The sequence below is a fragment of the Rhinoderma darwinii genome, chromosome 1 (genome assembly GCF_050947455.1).
Source record: "Rhinoderma darwinii isolate aRhiDar2 chromosome 1, aRhiDar2.hap1, whole genome shotgun sequence".
Taxonomy (NCBI): domain Eukaryota; kingdom Metazoa; phylum Chordata; class Amphibia; order Anura; family Rhinodermatidae; genus Rhinoderma; species Rhinoderma darwinii.
In genome coordinates this window covers 656,737,426-656,755,659 of record NC_134687.1, presented here as the reverse complement: position 1 = coordinate 656,755,659, position 18,234 = coordinate 656,737,426, and the positions used below count along the sequence as shown (strand labels likewise).

The 18,234-nt window shown below is 47.0% G+C and overlaps 2 protein-coding genes across 2 annotated transcripts in view; both read right to left on the bottom strand.

Moving 5' to 3' along the window:
- LOC142704037 (uncharacterized) overlaps positions 1-2,548 on the bottom strand; it is a 41,092-nt gene extending 38,544 nt beyond the window's left edge. Inside the window, exon 1 of the mRNA XM_075848257.1 lies at positions 2,437-2,548. Within this exon, the coding sequence (XP_075704372.1) occupies positions 2,437-2,548 (112 nt within the window). The remainder of the gene's footprint in view (positions 1-2,436) is intronic.
- A 3,628-nt stretch (positions 2,549-6,176) lies between these two features.
- Positions 6,177-11,190, bottom strand: LOC142703875 (oocyte zinc finger protein XlCOF29-like). Its single transcript, XM_075848255.1, has 3 exons — positions 11,015-11,190; positions 6,886-7,049; positions 6,177-6,410 (listed from the first exon to the last, which is right to left on the bottom strand). Exons 2-3 carry the CDS (start codon positions 6,961-6,963, stop codon positions 6,177-6,179), a joined length of 312 nt encoding a protein of 103 aa, XP_075704370.1. The 5' UTR covers positions 6,964-7,049; positions 11,015-11,190.
- Positions 11,191-18,234: the final 7,044 nt, after the last annotated feature.

Here is an 18,234-nt window from a genome sequence, read left to right as displayed (position 1 = left end):
TGTTCCTAGAGGGAGCCCCTGAAGTCTCTGTCATTATATGGACAGGGAGAGTGATTTCAGGGACTCCTCTGGGAGTAGAATCCACGGCCTAGTTAAGAGAGGATCATTTCTCAAATCGGACGTGCCACTTTAAAAGGTATGTGCACATGGGGCGGATAAGCTGCAGATTTTCTACAAAGTATTTCAATGCGGGAAAATCTGCACCGTCCTACAGTAGAAGCAGTGAGGATGAGATTTCAACAAATCTCATCCAGAGGCTGCGGAAAAAACACGCAGAAAAGAAGTGCGGTGCAGATTCTCAATCTACAACATGTTAATATCTCCTGTGAAAATCCCGCTGAATCTCCACACAGAAAATCCGGTCAGACGTTCCGCAGTGTTTACACGGTTATACTGACATTATATAGAAAACTATTATACTGCCAGAGTGTGCCGATAATCGTCTTTCTAAGTGACTTGTATTATCATCTGCACACTCCGGCAGTATAATAGTTTTCTATATAATGATATAATGTCAGTATAATCGGAGGTTCTCTTTAATATTACAAGTTATGGTACTAGATTCTGGAGACGGGACGGTGATCCAGGGATTTATTGTGATTTCCAGATTTGAAGTCGGGGGAGGAGGTTTCCCCTAATGAGACAATTGTCATCCACCTCATGGGGGTTTTGTCTTCCTCTGGATCAACACGGTGGGATTATAGGATGCACTTGATGGACTTGTGACTTTTTTCATCCTTATTTACTATGTAACACAGAATGTATGGGGAGGTTGTAACGATCGGTAACTTATTTTGTTTTCTGTCTTATTAGTCTATATAAAGCTGTTTAAATGGTGATTATTAAAGTTAGTTTTTAAGTCTCTACCATTTACTAATTCCTTTATATGAGTTTTGAGGACACGATTTTTTCTTAACCCCTTAGTGACCACCAATACGTCTTTTCATGGCGGTCACTAAGGGGCCTTAGGCTAGGCCGCCACCTTTTCACGGCGGCCCAGTCCATGTCCTGCACGGGTGCCCCGTGCAGGATGGAGCCGGGACTGTGCTGTCCAATGACAGCTGGGCTCCTGCTCCACCGGCCAAGATCGAAGTTTACTTCGATCGCGGCCGTTTAACCCGTTAAATGCCAGTCTTTACTGACCACGGCATTTAAATAATTTGCAGGGGGAGTGAGCTCCTTCTGTCCTCCATTGGTGACCCGCAAATGAAATCGCAGGCCTCCCATAGGGTGTCATGGCAGCCGGGGGCCTGATAAAGGCCCCCAAGTCTGCCTTGGGCATATGCCTATTAGGACGCGCCAGAGGCTGACAGGCAATTACACTGACAGGCAATAATGCTTTGGTATACTAGGTATACCAAAGCATTATAGCAGCGATCTGAAGATCGCATAGTAAAGTCCCCTAGTGGGACTAAAAAAATAAGTAATAAATGTGAAAGATTGATAAAAATTACAGTAAAAAAAATAATCCATTTTTTTTCCATAATATATGTGGTATCGCCGCGACCGTAATGACTCAATCAATAAAGTTAATATGCAATTTAAACCGCAAGATGAACACCGTAAAAAAACACGCAAAAAACAATGGCGAAATTGTTATTTTTTTCCGTTGCCCCCCAAAAAGCCATAATAAACGTTAATCAATAGGTCCCACATACCCAAAAAAACAGTACCAATCAAAACTTAATCTCGCCCCGCAAAAAACAAGCCCTCATATAACTACATTGATGGAAAGACAAAAAAAATGACGAGTCTTGGAAAGCGACGATGCAAAAAATTTTAGTTCAAAAGTGTTTTTATTGTGCAAAAGCGGTAAAACATAAAAAACCTCTACATATGTGGTATCGCCGTAATCATACCGACCCATAGAATAAAGGTAACGTGTTATTTACACCGCATGGTGAACGGCGTAAATTTATAACACATAGAACAATGGCAGATTTTCAGGGGTTTTTTTTCTATTCCCCCCCAAAAAAAGTTAATAAAAGTTATTTGAAAAATGATATCTACCCCAAAATAACGGCATTAAAAAGTACAACTAATCCCGCAAAAAACAAGTCCTCATACAGCTATGTCGACGGAAGAATAAAAAAGTTATAGCTCTTTGAATGCGACTATAGAAAAACGAAAAAGAATGGCTTGGTCATTAGGGCCTAAAATGGGCTGGTCACTAAGGGGTTAAATGATTTGCAGCAATTATCTGAGACCTGCAGAAGTTCTTAGTTTGTGAACTACTAGTCTAAAGCCGGTCATACACTCTAGATGTCAGGTGAACCATCGTTCCTCCGCTCCTCCATGTACATGAACGCTCGGTCGGGTGTGTATGGGTCTTCAATAGGGGAAAGTCGCTGCCAAACTCCTCCGATAGTGAGTGATCTACTAACAAAAGGATCCGGCATGTTCAAATTCCGCAGCCCGATCCTTCTCTCTCCTGACATCGGACGTCCGGGGAGAGTTGGGAAGTGGCTCCGGCATTGGCCCCATCAGGAACATCTGTCACACCCTCAGATTTTATGAGCAGAATCACAAAGGAAAAGCTGTCAATCATTCTGAGTGGGCGGGGGATGCAGGACTCACAGGCTTTCTCTAGGAGTCCTGGCAGCATTTAGAAGGGAACCGGTCAGTAAGTTTGGAGCCACTGAACCCCCAGCATGTCGTTATGTAGCTGGAGTTTAGTGTTCCAAACCCTGCCCACGTCCAAACCCTCCGTTTCAGCAAAAGTAAAAGAAATTACAAGTTACTGAGAGGAGTCCAGGAGAGGAGTCCGGTGGGAATGAGAGCATGAACATTACACACATGAAGCCGAGGACGGTGCACCTTGCTTTACTGCGCTCGTACAGTGTACTGCTCTGGGCTTCATTTCTGGCAAAGACAAAATCTGTCTGGTGAATGGAGCGCTCTGGATTTATTGGACAAATACAGGAAACATAAGGATCTAACGTGATGTGAAAAGAGCAGAAATTGCGGAGCTTCTACATTACATGTCATTGTACACACGTGTATATGTACTGCAAATGACGGTATTAAGACTTCAACATGGCCGCCAGTCCAGCCTGTGCCCCCAGTAATGTCAATATACAGTGAAGGAAATAAGTATTTGAACCCTTGCTGATTTTGTAAGTTTGCCCACTGTCAAAGACATGAACAGTCTAGAATTATTAGGGTAGGTTAATTTTACCAGTGAGAGATAGATTATATAAAAAAAAAGAAAATAACATTGTCAAAATTATATATATTTATTTGCATTGTGCACAGAGAAATAAGTATTTGATCCCTTTGGCAAACAAGACTTAATACTTGGTGGCAAAACCCTTGTTGGCAAGCACAGCAGTCAGACGTTTTAAGTAGTTGATGATGAGGTTTGTACACATGTTAGATGGAATTTTGGCCCACTCCTCTTTGCAGATCATCTGTAAATCATTAAGATTTCGAGGCTGTTGCTTGGCAACTCGGATCTTCAGCTCCCTCCATAAGTTTTCGATGGGATTAAGGTCTGGAGACAGGCTAGGCCACTCCATGACCTTAATGTGCTTCTTTTTGAGCCACTCCTTTGTTGCCTTGGCTGTATGTTTCGGGTCATTGTCGTGCTGGAAGACCCAGCCACGAGCCATTTTTAATGTCCTGGTGGAGGGAAGGAGGTTGTCACTCAGGATTTGACGGTACATGGCTCCATCCATTCTCCCATTGATGCGGTGAAGTAGTCCTGTGCCCTTAGCAGAGAAACACCCCCAAAACATAATGTTTCCACCTCCATGCTTGACAGTGGGGACGGTGTTCTTTGGGTCATAGGCAGCATTTCTCTTCCTCCAAACACGGCGAGTTGAGTTAATGCCAAAGAGCTCAATTTTAGTCTCATCTGACCACAGCACCTTCTCCCAATCACTCTCAGAATCATCCAGATGTTAATTTGCAAACTTCAGACGGGCCTGTACATGTGCCTTCTTGAGCAGGGGGACCTTGCGGGCACTGCAGGATTTTAATCCATTACGGCGTAATGTGTTACCAATGGTTTTCTTGGTGACTGTGGTCCCAGCTGCCTTGAGATCATTAACAAGTTCCCCCCGTGTAGTTTTCGGCTGAGCTCTCACCTTCCTCAGGATCAAGGATACCCCACGAGGTGAGATTTTGCATGGAGCCCCAGATCGATGTCGATTGACAGTCATTTTGTATGTCTTCCATTTTCTTACTATTGCACCAACAGTTGTCTCCTTCTCACCCAGCGTCTTACTTATGGTTTTGTAGCCCATTCCAGCCTTGTGCAGGTCTATGATCTTGTCCCTGACATCCTTAGAAAGCTCTTTGGTCTTGCCCATGTTGTAGAGGTTAGAGTCAGACTGATTCATTGAGTCTGTGGACAGGAGTCTTTTATACAGGTGACCATGTAAGAGCTGTCTATAATGCAGGCACCAAGTTCATTTGGAGCATGTAACTGGTCTGGAGGAGGCTGAGCTCTTAACCCCTTAGTGACCAGCCCATTTTAGGCCCTAATGACCTAGCTATTTTATTCGTTTTTCTATAGTCGCATTCAAAGAGCTATAAAGTTTTTATTTTTTCATCTACATAGCTGTATGAGGACTTGTTTTTTGCGGGATTAGTTGTGCTTTTTAATAGCACCATTTTTGGGTACAAATAATTTTTATATTAAACTTTTATTAACCTTTTTGGGGGGGGATTATAAAAAAAAACTGAAATTCCGCCATTGCTCTATGCGTTTTTAAATAGACGCCGTTCACTATGCGACGTAAATAACATGTTACCTTTATTCTATGAGTCGGTACGATTACGGCGATACCACATATGTAGAGGTTTTTTATGTTTTACGACTTTTGCACAATAAAACACTTTTGAACTAAAATTATTTGTTTTTGCATCGTCGCTTTCCAAGAGCCGTAATTTTTTTATTTTTCCATCAATGTAGTGATTTTTTGGGCTTGTTTTCTGCGGGACAAGACGTAGTTTTGAATGGTGCTGTTTTGGGGTGCATGGGACTTATTGATTAATTTTTATTATGACTTTTTTGGGGGGCAATGGAAAAAAATTGCAATTTCACCATGGTTTTTTGCGTTTTTTTTTTACGGTGTTCACTTTGCGGTTTAAATTACTTATTAACTTTATTAATGGAGTCATTACGGTCGCGGCGATACCACATATGTGTACTTTTTTTTTTTTTACACTTTTACTAAATAAAACCACTTTTTATGGAAAAAAATGGATTTATTTTTTTACTGTACTTTTTATTAATAATCTTTATTTCACTTTGATGACTGATTTTATTAGTCCCACTAGGGGACTTTACTGTGCGATATTCCGATCGCTGCTATAATGCTCTGGTATACTTCTTACCAGAGCATTATTGCCTGTCAGTGTAAATCTGACAGGCAATCTGTTAGGACGTGCCTCCGGCCCTAACAGGCATATGTCCAGGGCAGACCTGGGGGCTTTTATCAAGCCCCCGGCTGCCATGACACCCCATCGGAGACCCGCGATTTCATTCGCGGGCCGCCGATGGGTGACAGAGGGAGCGCACTCCCTCTGTAAACAAAGTTAAATGCCGCGGTCGCTATTGACGGCGGCATTTAACGGGTTAAACGGCCGCGATCGAAGTAAACTTCGATCGCGGGCGTTGGAGCAGGAGCTCAGCTGTCATCAGACAGCAGAGCCCCGGCTCCTGCCTGCATGGGAGACCCGTGCAGGACTTAGACTAGGCTGACGTGAAAAGGCGTCAGCCTAGCCTAAAGCCCATTAGTGAATCACGTGAAAAGGCGTATTAGTGGTCACTAAGGGGTTAATGGTTGGTAGGGGATCAAATACTTATTTCTCTGTGCACAATGCAAATAAATATATATAATTTTGACTATGTGATTTTCTTTTTTTTTTATATAATCTATATCTCACTGGTAAAATTAACCTAGCCTAAAAATTCTAGACTGTTCATGACTTTGACAGTGGGCAAACTTACAAAATCAGCAAGGGATCAAATACTTATTTCCTTCACTGTATATATATATATATATATATATCTTGTTACCTTGTGATGTGCGCGGCCGGTAGTTCTCCCTCATGACCTCCTCGTACAGATCCTTGTGTCCTTCTAGATACTCCCACTCCTCCATGGAGAAATAGACAGTGACATCCTGACACCTTATAGGAACCTGACACACACAATGATACAGTCATCACCCAGACACCTCCAGTGCTGTTACTGTAGAATTTCCCAGCATTCCCAGCAGTGTCACCTCTCCAGTCAGCAGCTCAGTCATCTTGTAGATCAGATCTAAGATCTTCTTCTCATGTATCCGGGAGTGAGGGGGAGGCTCTGTGATGGGGCTCTGACTACTGCTCCAACCTCCTGACTCATGGATGATGGGAGTCGTACAGTCACCCGATGTCTTCTTCACTATTGTGTATACCTGTGTATGGAGAGAGACACTTAGAGAACTGAACACAGTATTCCCCCCTCAGTAGAGAGAGAGAGATTGTGACTCCGCTGTATAGAGCTCTAGTGACCCCACATCTGTAATACTGGAGACCTCATCTACAAAAAGACATTGAGAAAATAGAACGAGGCCAAAACTAAAAAGGAAATAATATTGGGGGACTAGATGGACCATGTGCTCTCCTCCTGCCGTCATCTCCTATGTTTCTATATAGAGGTCATCCTGATCCTCCTGGTTCCTGGTCATTCTCATTGCTCTACAACATTACTATTGCTGCATTGGTGACATGACACATAACTGACCATATTGGTGGCTGATCTGCAGCTTCTTGACGTCACTTGGAAGGTCTGGACGCTGTTATACAGGACACTGGATTCTTCCTATTACTTCCTATTATGTATTGTCCCTTCCCTATGTGTGACTTGTTCTATAATGTAGAAAAGTTTACCTCTCCGCTCAACAGGTAGATGATCTCCAAGGTGAAGTCTAATAATCTTCTGCTCATCTCATTCCTGTCCTTGTCCATCCTTGGTGGGTCACTCAGGAGAAGGAACGTTGTGGAGGATAAGATGAGAAAACTGGAGGAACTGGAGGATCTAGTACTGCAGACGTCTTTATGAAGAAAGGAGAAGATGGAGATCATACAGGGGACAACATCATGTGTGACATACAGAACCTCACTTATTCATCATTGAGAGAAACATCTTCTCAGAGCCGTCACCACATGGAATAAAGGGGTATTCCCAACACGGACATTTCTCCCCAGGATATGCCAGAAATGTCTGATAGATGCGGCTCCACCTCTGGCCGTGCTCGGCTGTTTCTGGAACTCCTATACAGGTCAATGGAGAGAGTCGTGCACATGTGTGGTCACCTCTCCATTCATTCTCCACCTGGATGTAGTCATCACCTCACCAGGCGGGTCAGGGGACCCCCGTTCTCCACATAGAGGTGGGACCCCCATATATCAGACATTTATGACATATCTCTCAGATGAGAAGAGTAAAATGAAGACATTTCCCCCCCAGACAATGAAGACCTGACTCCTGACAACCTGACACATGGCGGATACCGGGGAGACATTGCTGACATCTCACAAGACGTGGTGCACACTATGCAGTCAGTGTTTGATATGAACTGTGAGGTTCTGCAGCAGCTGAGGTGACATTATATATAGGGAACATGCAGTGTGATGTCTTATGTTATAGCGCAGGTGGAGCGGAGCAGAGTGATACATTGTTTTGTGGGATAAGATTCAGTATAAACTTGTATTTTACTCATTTAACCCCTTCCTGCACAGGACATTTACCGCTCAGGACTTGTTCACATGACATAGGGAAGACCTGACACCTGCTGCAAAGATCGGAGACCTGAGGGAACGCCGACCCCGGACATTTAACTACTTAGATGCCGTGGTCAATATCGACTGCAGAATCTAAGCTGTAAGAAAGAGGGGGGGTCCTCTGTGACAGATCATCAGCCCCTCGCGACACGATCACGGGGTATGGATGGTTGTCATGGCAGCCTGGGGGCTAATGAAGTTCTGCCATCTTTCTGCTCCTATTAACCCCTTCATCTGAATCGCGATATTAGTATTACAGTGTATTGTACCAGCGATCTAATCGTCACTAGTTCACGTCCCCCAGGGGAGTAATACAATTTGCTAAAAATATTCAAATAAAGCGTTTAGTTCTCTACAAAATATTAAATATAAAATAAAACCTTTTCACAATTTGTCTTTAAAGGAACGTAAAGAACACAAACAATAAACATAACTGGTATCACCGCATCCGTAAACAGAAGGATTATAATAAAAGGTTATTTACCCGCACGGTGAACGATGCAAGAAAAAAAAACCCCCAAAAAAACACTAGAAGCTCCAAAAAAAAATAAATTATAAAATGTGATCAAAAACTGCAGCTCGTCCTACAAAAATAAGCCCTCATTCCGCTCCATCCACAGAAAAATAAAATAGTTCTGGCTCTGTATACATGGTTGCCAACATTTGCTTCCCCAGGGACACTTAGGGTGTGGCTTATTTTTGTGGGTGTGTCTTATGGGCGTGACTTATACAGTGGATGTGGGTTATGGGGCGTGACTTATACAGTGGGTGTGTCTTATGGGCGTGACTTATACAGTAGGTGTGGGTTATGGGGCGTGGCTTTCTTCCCAGAATTTCTCCATATTAATAAACAGACCAAATATTCTGCACTAGTTTGGCTGACAACCACTCTGGTGGCCGGTGTCTCTCTCTGGGTATGTGGTTGTTTACAGGCAGGTGATGTCTCACTTTATCACTAGGGCGAGGAGATATGTGCTGACCGCTACTGGCAGTGTAAAACCCAGCGTAGATAGTGCCACACTCAGTGCCCCTTGTAAATAGCGCCACTCACTGTTTCCTGTAGATAGCGCCATAACCCCCTGTACATAGTGCCACACACAACCCCCTGTACATAGTGCCACACACAACCCCCTGTACATAGTGCCACACACAACCCCCTGTACATAGTGCCACACACAACCCCCTGTAGATAGTGCCACACACAGCCCCCTGTACATAGTGCCACGCACAACCCCCCCTGTACATAGTGCCACGCACAACCCCCCCTGTACATAGTGCCACACACAACCCCCTGTACATAGTGCCACACACAGCCCCCCTGTAGATAGCTCCACACACAGCCCCCCTGTAGATAGTGCCACACACAGCCGCCCCTGTATAGTGCCACACACAGCCCCCCTGTAGATAGTGCCACACACAGCCCCCCTGTAGATAGTGCCACACACAGCCCCCCTGTAGATAGTGCCACACACAGCCCCCCTGTAGATAGTGCCACACACAGCCCCCCTGTAGATAGCGCCACACACAGCCCCCCTGTAGATAGTGTCACACACAGCCCCCCTGTAGATAGTGTCACACACAGCCCCCCTGTAGATAGTGCCACACACAGCCCCCCTGTAGATAGCGCCACACACAGCCCCCCTGTAGATAGTGTCACACACAGCCCCCCTGTAGATAGTGCCACACACAGCCCCCCTGTAGATAGTGTCACACACAGCCCCCCTGTAGATAGTGACACACACAGCCCTCCTGTAGATAGTGACACACACTGCCCCCTGTAGATAGTGACACACACTGCCCCCTGTAGATAGTGACACACACTGCCTCCTGTAGATAGTGACACACACTGCCCCCTGTAGATAGTGACACACTGCCCCCTGTAGATAGTGACACACACTGCCCCCTGTAGATAGTGACACACACAGCCCTCCTGTAGATAGTGACACACACAGCCCTCCTGTAGATAGTGACACACACTGCCCCCTGTAGATAGTGACACACACAGCCCCCTGTAGATGGTGACACACACAGCCCTCCCTATAAGAGTAGAATGCCCAGCCAGCGTGATGCCGACGCTCTGGACGGGGATTCCACCCCAGAAGGAGTGAATGGCAGAGCAGGAAGCGGATAGTTTCCTGCTCCACCATAGTATTTAACTGTATCTGTGTCCTGAGGATGCAGATACAATTGTATATGGCCGGGACACGTCCAGTACAGTAATTTGCCGGGACTGTCTCTGTAAATCCAGGACTGTTGGCAACTATGAGAATCTGGCAACAGAAAAAAAACAAAAAACATTGAAACAAAAAGGTTTTTTTGTAAATGTCGCACATCATGAAAAACTCTAGAAATTTGTTATCACGGTAACCGCACGGTCCTGCGGAATAATGTTACGTGGCCGTTTTTACAACACGGTGATCGCCGTAAAAATAAGACCGAAAAACATTGGAGGAATCACAGATTTTCCCCATTTCCCTCACATAGAAGTTTTGCAGTTGCAGTGACATTATGTGATACTTTATACGACGCCCTGAAAATCTACAACTCGTCCCGCAGAATCTAATCCTCGCACCGCGGCACCGACAGAAATACACAGAAGTTATAGATCCGAGAAGACGGAGAGGGAAAAACGACAACAGAACCTGGCCTGGAGGTTAAGGGGTTAACCTGCGGTGCGGATTATAAACACGCAGGATATCGGATTTATACCGCGGATTCGCGGCGCATTTGTTGCAGAATTTCCCCATTAAGTTCAATGGAAAAGTCAAGTTCCGCAACAACCGCCATTGTTCCCAGAATCCTCTGCGGCTCCACCGCGTGTTCACAGCAACGCTGCAGGTTACACATGTATAGAAAAGAAGGCGTCATGTGACCCCTGCAGCCAATCACAGGCCGGAGAGGTCACATGTCATTATAGGGGTCACCTGGACACAGCCGGAAGAGCAGGGACGTGTTGCTATGGTAACGCTCGGGGAGGTGAGGATCGGCCTTGTTGTATTTCTGTAGTAGATATTCGGGGGGATTATACGGCCACCATTTGGGGTGATTTCCTGGCGTGTTGTGGGTCGTATTCGCTACGTGTGAACATTCCCTTAAACCGCACGGTGAACGACATTAACAAGAAATGTATAAAAGTCAGTGAATAAGTTGTATGTCCCGAATATTATGTCATTACAAAACACGACTCGTCCCACAAAACATCCGCCCACTACAAAGACCAGAAATAACCACTTACCCCAAAGAGGCCGGCACTGGAGGGGTTAAATCCCGGCTAGGAGTCCAGTGGGCGGGGTCACTCAATGATTGACAGCTCTCTGTATACACACTCATACAGGGGTGACTGATAACAGAGAGAACACCCGACCAGCGCTGCTCTCTACCTCATACACGGCAATAGCTGAAGGACCTGTGATGACGTCACCAACACGTGACCGAGGTAGGAGGGGCGGAGCTTATCAGTGGAAAGACGTGGTGGGTGAAGGCCTTATGAAGATCACGTGGCAGCGGCATCAGGGGCGAGGCTTAGAAGTGGAAAGAGCGTATGAAAGACCTGTGACAAGATTCACGTGACATGAGAGGCGGAGTTCTGTCCCCTCACGCCCCGGTCACATGGTGGTGACGTCATCACAAGTCCTTCAGCTGTTGTCATGTCTGAAGTGAAGCAGCGATAGTCGGGTGTACATGGTCACCGCTTCCGGTCACCGCTGTTGTTTAGTGGTCTCTCTGTTATCAGTCGGGAGATTTCCCATGATGCAGTAGTAAGGTAAGGTTACATGAGGTCATTTCTGTCCGGTTTTGGTGCGTTTTTGTCTGGCACAGTGCTGGTGATTATTATTAGTGCTGTAAATATGAAATACAGGAGGGTTTAACCCCTTGATGACATCAGATCTATAGTATTATGTTGGACGTGCAGCGTCACACTAGAAGGAGCGGAGCCGGCACCGTACACGACTTCTGACAGCCGCCAAGATCAGAGACAGCGCAATCCCGGCCGTTTAACCCCTCAGATGCCGAGATCAATAGCGACGGCGGCATCTGATCAGTTAGAGATCGCAGTTTCCTCCGAAGAAACTGCGCGATGCCGACCGGTTACCATAGTAATAAATTTTTTGTTTTATTTTTGTCTTTTTACAATTAATGATGTAAACATTAAAAATAAGTAACGTAATGTCCAAATTATTAAAATATCAAGTTATAACCGGCAGAAATAAGGCTGGGTTCACACACTATTTACGGACGTAATTCGGGCATTTTAGCCCCGAATTACGTCCGAAAAAGCGTCGGCAAACATCTGCCCATTCATTTGAATGGGTTTTACGATGTTCTGTGCCGACGGTTATTTTTTTTACGCGCCGCTGTCAAAAGGTGGCGCGTAAAAAAGACGCCCGCGTCAAAGAAGTGCTTGTCACTTCTTCAGACGTAAATGGAGCTGTTTTCCATGGACTCCATGCAAAAACAGCTCCAATTACGTCCGTAATGGACGCAGCGAAAGACGCCTGCACATGCCATTACAGGTGAAATTACGGTGCTGTTTTCTGAAAACAGCACCGTAATTTCAGCCGTAACGGACGCTGCCGTGTGAACATACCCTCATTCACATCTGAACGTCACTGTTATTGGTCGCCGCGCTTCTCCCACATATGGAATAAAAAGTCCCCAAAATATCACCCACAAAATTTACATCTCGCGCCACAAAACCCCTCACACCGCGCAATCACCGGAAATATAAACCCTTCACACCGCGCAATCACCAGAAATATAAACCCCTCACACCGCGCAATCACCGGAAATATAAACCCCCCACACCGCGCAATCACCGGAACTATAAACCCCTCACACCGCGCAATCACCGGAAATATAAAACCCCTCACACCGCGCAATCACCGGAAATATAAACCCCCCCCCACCGTGCAATCACCGGAAATATAAAACCCCCCACACCGCGCAATCACTGGAAATATAAAACCCCCCACACCGCGCAATCACCGGGAATATAAACCCCTCACACCGCGCAATCACCGGAAATATAAACCCCTCACACCGCGCAATCACCGGAAATATAAACCCCCCACACCTCACAATCACCGGAAATATAAAACCCCTCACACCGCGCAATCACCGGAAATATAAAACCCCCCACACCGAGCAATCACCGGAAATATAAAACCCCCCACACCGCGCAATCACCGGGAATATAAACCCCTCACACCGCGCAATCACCGGAAATATAAACCCCTCACACCGCGCAATCACCGGAAATATAAAACCCCTCACACCGCGCAATCACCGGAAATATAAAACCCCTCACACCGCGCAATCACCGGAAATATAAACTCCTCACACCGCGCAATCACCGGAAATATAAAACCCCCCACACCGCGCAATCACCGGAAATATAAACCCCCCCCCCACACCGCGCGATCACCGGAAATATAAACCCCTCACACCGCGCAATCACCGGAAATATAAACCCCTCACACCGCGCAATCACCGGAAATATAAACCCCTCACACCGCGCAATCACCGGAAATATAAAACCCCTCACACCGCGCAATCACTGGAAATATAAACCCCTCACACCGCGCAATCACCGGAAATATAAACCCCCCACACCTCACAATCACCGGAAATATAAAACCCCTCACACCACGCAATCACCGGAAATATAAAACCCCTCACACCGCGCAATCACCGGAAATATAAACCCCCCACACCGCGCAATCACCGGAAATATAAAACCCCTCACACCGCGCAATCACCGTAAATATAAACCCCCCACACCGCGCAATCACCGGAAATATAAAACCCCTCACACCGCGCAATCACCGGAAATATAAACCCCTCACACCGCGCAATCACCGGAAATATAAATCCCTCACACCGCGCAATCACCGGAAATATAAATCCCTCACACCGCGCAATCACCGGAAATATAAACCCCCCCCCACACCGCGCAATCACCGGAAATATAAACCCCTCACACCGCGCAATCACCGGAAATATAAACCCCCTCACACCGCGCAATCACCGGAAATATAAACCCCCTCACACCGCGCAATCACTGGAAATATAAAACCCCTCACACCGCGCAATCACCGGAAATATATAACCCCTCACACCGCGCAGTCACCGGAAATATAAACCCCCCTCACACCGCGCAATCACTGGAAATATAAAACCCCTCACACCGCGCAATCACCGGAAATATAAACCCCTCACACCGCGCAATCACCGGAAATATAAAACCCCCTCACACCGCGCAATCACCGGAAATATAAAACCCCTCACACCGCGCAATCACCGGAAATATAAACCCCCCCACACCGCGCAATCACCGGAAATATAAAACCCCTCACACCGCGCAATCACCGGAAATATAAAACCCCTCACACCGTGCAATCACCGGAAATATAAACCCCCTCACACCGCGCAATCACCGGAAATATAAAACCCCTCACACCGCGCAATCACCGGAAATATATAACCCCTCACACCGCGCAATCACAGGAAATATAAAACCCCCCACACCGCGCAATCACCGGAAATATAAAACCCCTCACACCGCGCAATCACCGGAAATATAAACCCCTCACACCGCGCAATCACCGGAAATATAAACCCCTCACACCGCGCAATCACCGGAAATATAAAACCCCTCACACCGCGCAATCACCGGAAATATAAACCCCCTCACACCGCGCAATCACCGGAAATATAAAACCCCTCACACCGCGCAATCACCGGAAATATAAACCCCTCACACCGCGCAATCACCGGAAATATAAACCCCTCACACCGCGCAATCACCGTAAATATAAAACCCCTCACACCGCGCAATCACCGGAAATATAAAACCCCTCACACCTCGCAATCACCAGAAATATAAACCCCCCTCACACCGCGCAATCACCGGAAATATAAAACCCCTCACACCGCGCAATCACCGGAAATATAAAACCCCTCACACCGCGCAATCACCGGAAATATAAACCCCCTCACACCGCGCAATCACCGGAAATATAAAACCCCTCACACCGCGCAATCACCGGAAATATAAACCCCTCACACCGCGCAATCACCGGAAATATAAACCCCTCACACCGCGCAATCACCGTAAATATAAAACCCCTCACACCGCGCAATCACCGGAAATATAAAACCCCTCACACCGCGCAATCACCGGAAATATAAAACCCCTCACACCTCGCAATCACCAGAAATATAAACCCCCCTCACACCGCGCAATCACCGGAAATATAAAACCCCTCACACCGCGCAATCACCGGAAATATAAAACCCCTCACACCGCGCAATCACCGGAAATATAAAACCCCTCACACCGCGCAATCACCGGAAATATAAAACCCCTCACACCGCGCAATCACCGGAAATATAAACCCCCCACACCGCGCAATCACCCGAAATATAAAACCCCTCACACCGCGCAATCACCGGAAATATAAAACCCCCCACACCGCGCAATCACCAGAAATATAAAACCCCTCACACCGCGCAATCACCGGAAATATAAACCCCCCACACCGCGCAATCACCGGAAATATAAAACCCTCCACACCGCGTAATCACCAGAAATATAAAACCCCTCACACCGCGCAATCACCAGAAATATAAAACCCCTCACACCGCGCAATCACCGGAAATATAAACCCCCTCACACCGCGCAATCACAGGAAATATAAAACCCCCTCACACCGTGCAATCACCGGAAATATAAACCCCTCACACCGCGCAATCACCAGAAATATAAACCCCTCACACCGCGCAATCACCGGAAATATAAAACCCCTCACACACCGCGCAATCACCGGAAATATAAACCCCTCACACCGCGCAATCACTGGAAATATAAACCCCTCACACCGCGCAATCACCGGAAATATAAACCCCCCACACCGCGCAATCACCAGAAATATAAACCCCTCACACCGCGCAATCACCGGAAATATAAACCCCTCACACCGTGCAATCACCGGAAATATAATACCCCTCACACCGCGCAATCACCGGAAATATAAACCCCTCACACCGCGCAATCACCGGAAATATAAACCCCTCACACCGCGCAATCACCGGAAATATAAAACCCCTCACACCGTGCAATCACCGGAAATATAAACCCCTCACACCGCGCAATCACCGGAAATATAAAACCCCTCACACCGCGCAATCACCGGATATATAATACCCCTCACACCGCGCAATCACCGGAAATATAAACCACTCACACCGCGCAATCACCGGAAATATAAAACCCTCACACCACGCAATCACCGGAAATATAAACCCCTCACACCGTGCAATCACCGGAAATATAAAACCCCTCACACCGCGCAATCACCGGAAATATAAAACCTCCCACACCGCGCAATCACCGGAAATATAACCCCCCCCACACCGCGCAATCACCGGAAATATAAACCCCCCACACCGCGCAATCACCGGAAATATAAACCCCTCACACTGCGCAATCACCGGAAATATAAAACCCCTCACACCGCGCAATCACCGGAAATATAAACCCCCTCACACCGCGCAATCACCGGAAATATAAAACCCCCCCACACCGCGCAATCACCGGAAATATAAACCCCTCACACCGCGCAATCACCGGAAATATAAAACCCCCTCACACCGCGCAATCACCGGAAATATAAACCCCTCACACCGCGCAATCACCGGAAATATAAAACCCCTCACACCGCGCAATCAGCGGAAATATAAACCCCCTCATACCACGCAATCACCGGAAATATAAAACCCCTCACACCGCGCAATCACCGGAAATATAAACCCCCTCACACAGCGCAATCACCGGAAATATAAAACCCCTCACACCGTGCAATCACCGGAAATATAAAACACCCCACACCGTGCAATCACCGGAAATATAAAACCCCCTCACACCGCGCAATCACCGGAAATATAAAACCCCCCCACACCGCGCAATCACCGGAAATATAAACCCCTCACACCGCGCAATCACCGGAAATATAAAACCCCCCACACCGCGCAATCACCGGAAATATAAAAACCCCTCACACCGCGCAATCACCGGAAATATAAACCCCCTCACACCACGCAATCACCGGAAATATAAACCCCCCCACACCGCGCAATCAACGGAAATATAAAACCCCTCACACCGCGCAATCACCGGAAATATAAACCCCTCACACCGCGCAATCACCGGGAATATAAAACCCCCTCACACCGCGCAGTCACCGGAAATATAAAACCCCTCACACCGCGCAATCACCGGAAATATAAACCCCCCACACCGCGCAATCACCGGGAATATAAAACCCCCTCACACCGCGCAGTCACCGGAAATATAAAACCCCTCACACCGCGCAATCACCGGAAATATAAACCCCCCACACCGCGCAATCACCGGAAATATAAACCCCCCACACCGCGCAATCAACGGAAATATTAAACCCCTCACACCGCGCAATCACCGGAAATATAAACCCCCCACACCGCGCAATCACCGGAAATATAAAACCCCCCACACCGCGCAATCACCGGAAATATAAACCCCTCACACCGGCCAATCACCGGAAATATAAACCCCTCACACCGCGCAACCACCGGAAATATAAAACCCCCTCACACCGCGCAATCACCGGAAATATAAACCCCCCACACCGCGCAATCACCGGAAATATAAACCCCTCACACTGCGCAATCACCGGAAATATAAAACCCCTCACACCGCGCAATCACCGGAAATATAAACCCCCCACACCGCGCAATCACCGGAAATATAAACCCCCCACACCGCGCAATCACCGGAAATATAAACCCCTCACACCGCGCAATCACCGGAAATATAAAACCCCTCACACCGCGCAATCACCGGAAATATAAAACCCCTCACACCGCGCAATCACCGGAAATATAAAACCCCTCACACCGCGCAATCACCGGAAATATAAACCCCTCACACTGCGCAATCAACGGAAATATAAAACCACTCACACCGCGCAATCACCGGAAATATAAACCCCCCACACCGCGCAATCAACGGAAATATAAAACCCCTCACACCGCGCAATCACCGGAAATATAACCCCCCCCCCTAACCGCGCAATCACTGGAAATATAAAACCCCTCACACCGCGCAATCACCGGAAATATAAAACCCCTCACACCGCGCAATCACCAGAAATATAAACTCCTCACACCGCGCAATCACTGGAAATATAAACCCCTCACACCGCGCAATCACCGTAAATATAAAACCCCCTCACACCGCGCAATCACCGGAAATATAAACCCCTCACACCGCGCAATCACCGGAAATATAAACCCCTCACACTGCGCAATCACCGGAAATATAAAACCCCCTCACACCGCGCAATCACTGGAAATATAAAACCCCTCACACCGCGCAATCATTGGAAATATAAAACCCCTCACACCGCACAATCA

What these genes read in the sequence shown, in the direction of transcription:
- LOC142703875 (XM_075848255.1), bottom strand. Translation starts at nt 6,963, where the DNA reads ATGGACAAGGACAGGAATGAGATGAGCAGAAGATTATTAGACTTCACC. An exon ending in TCTACCTGTTGAGCGGAGAG is followed by an intron (nt 6,411 to 6,885) that starts GTAAACTTTTCT and finishes CTCCATACACAG; the next exon opens with GTATACACAATAGTGAAGAA.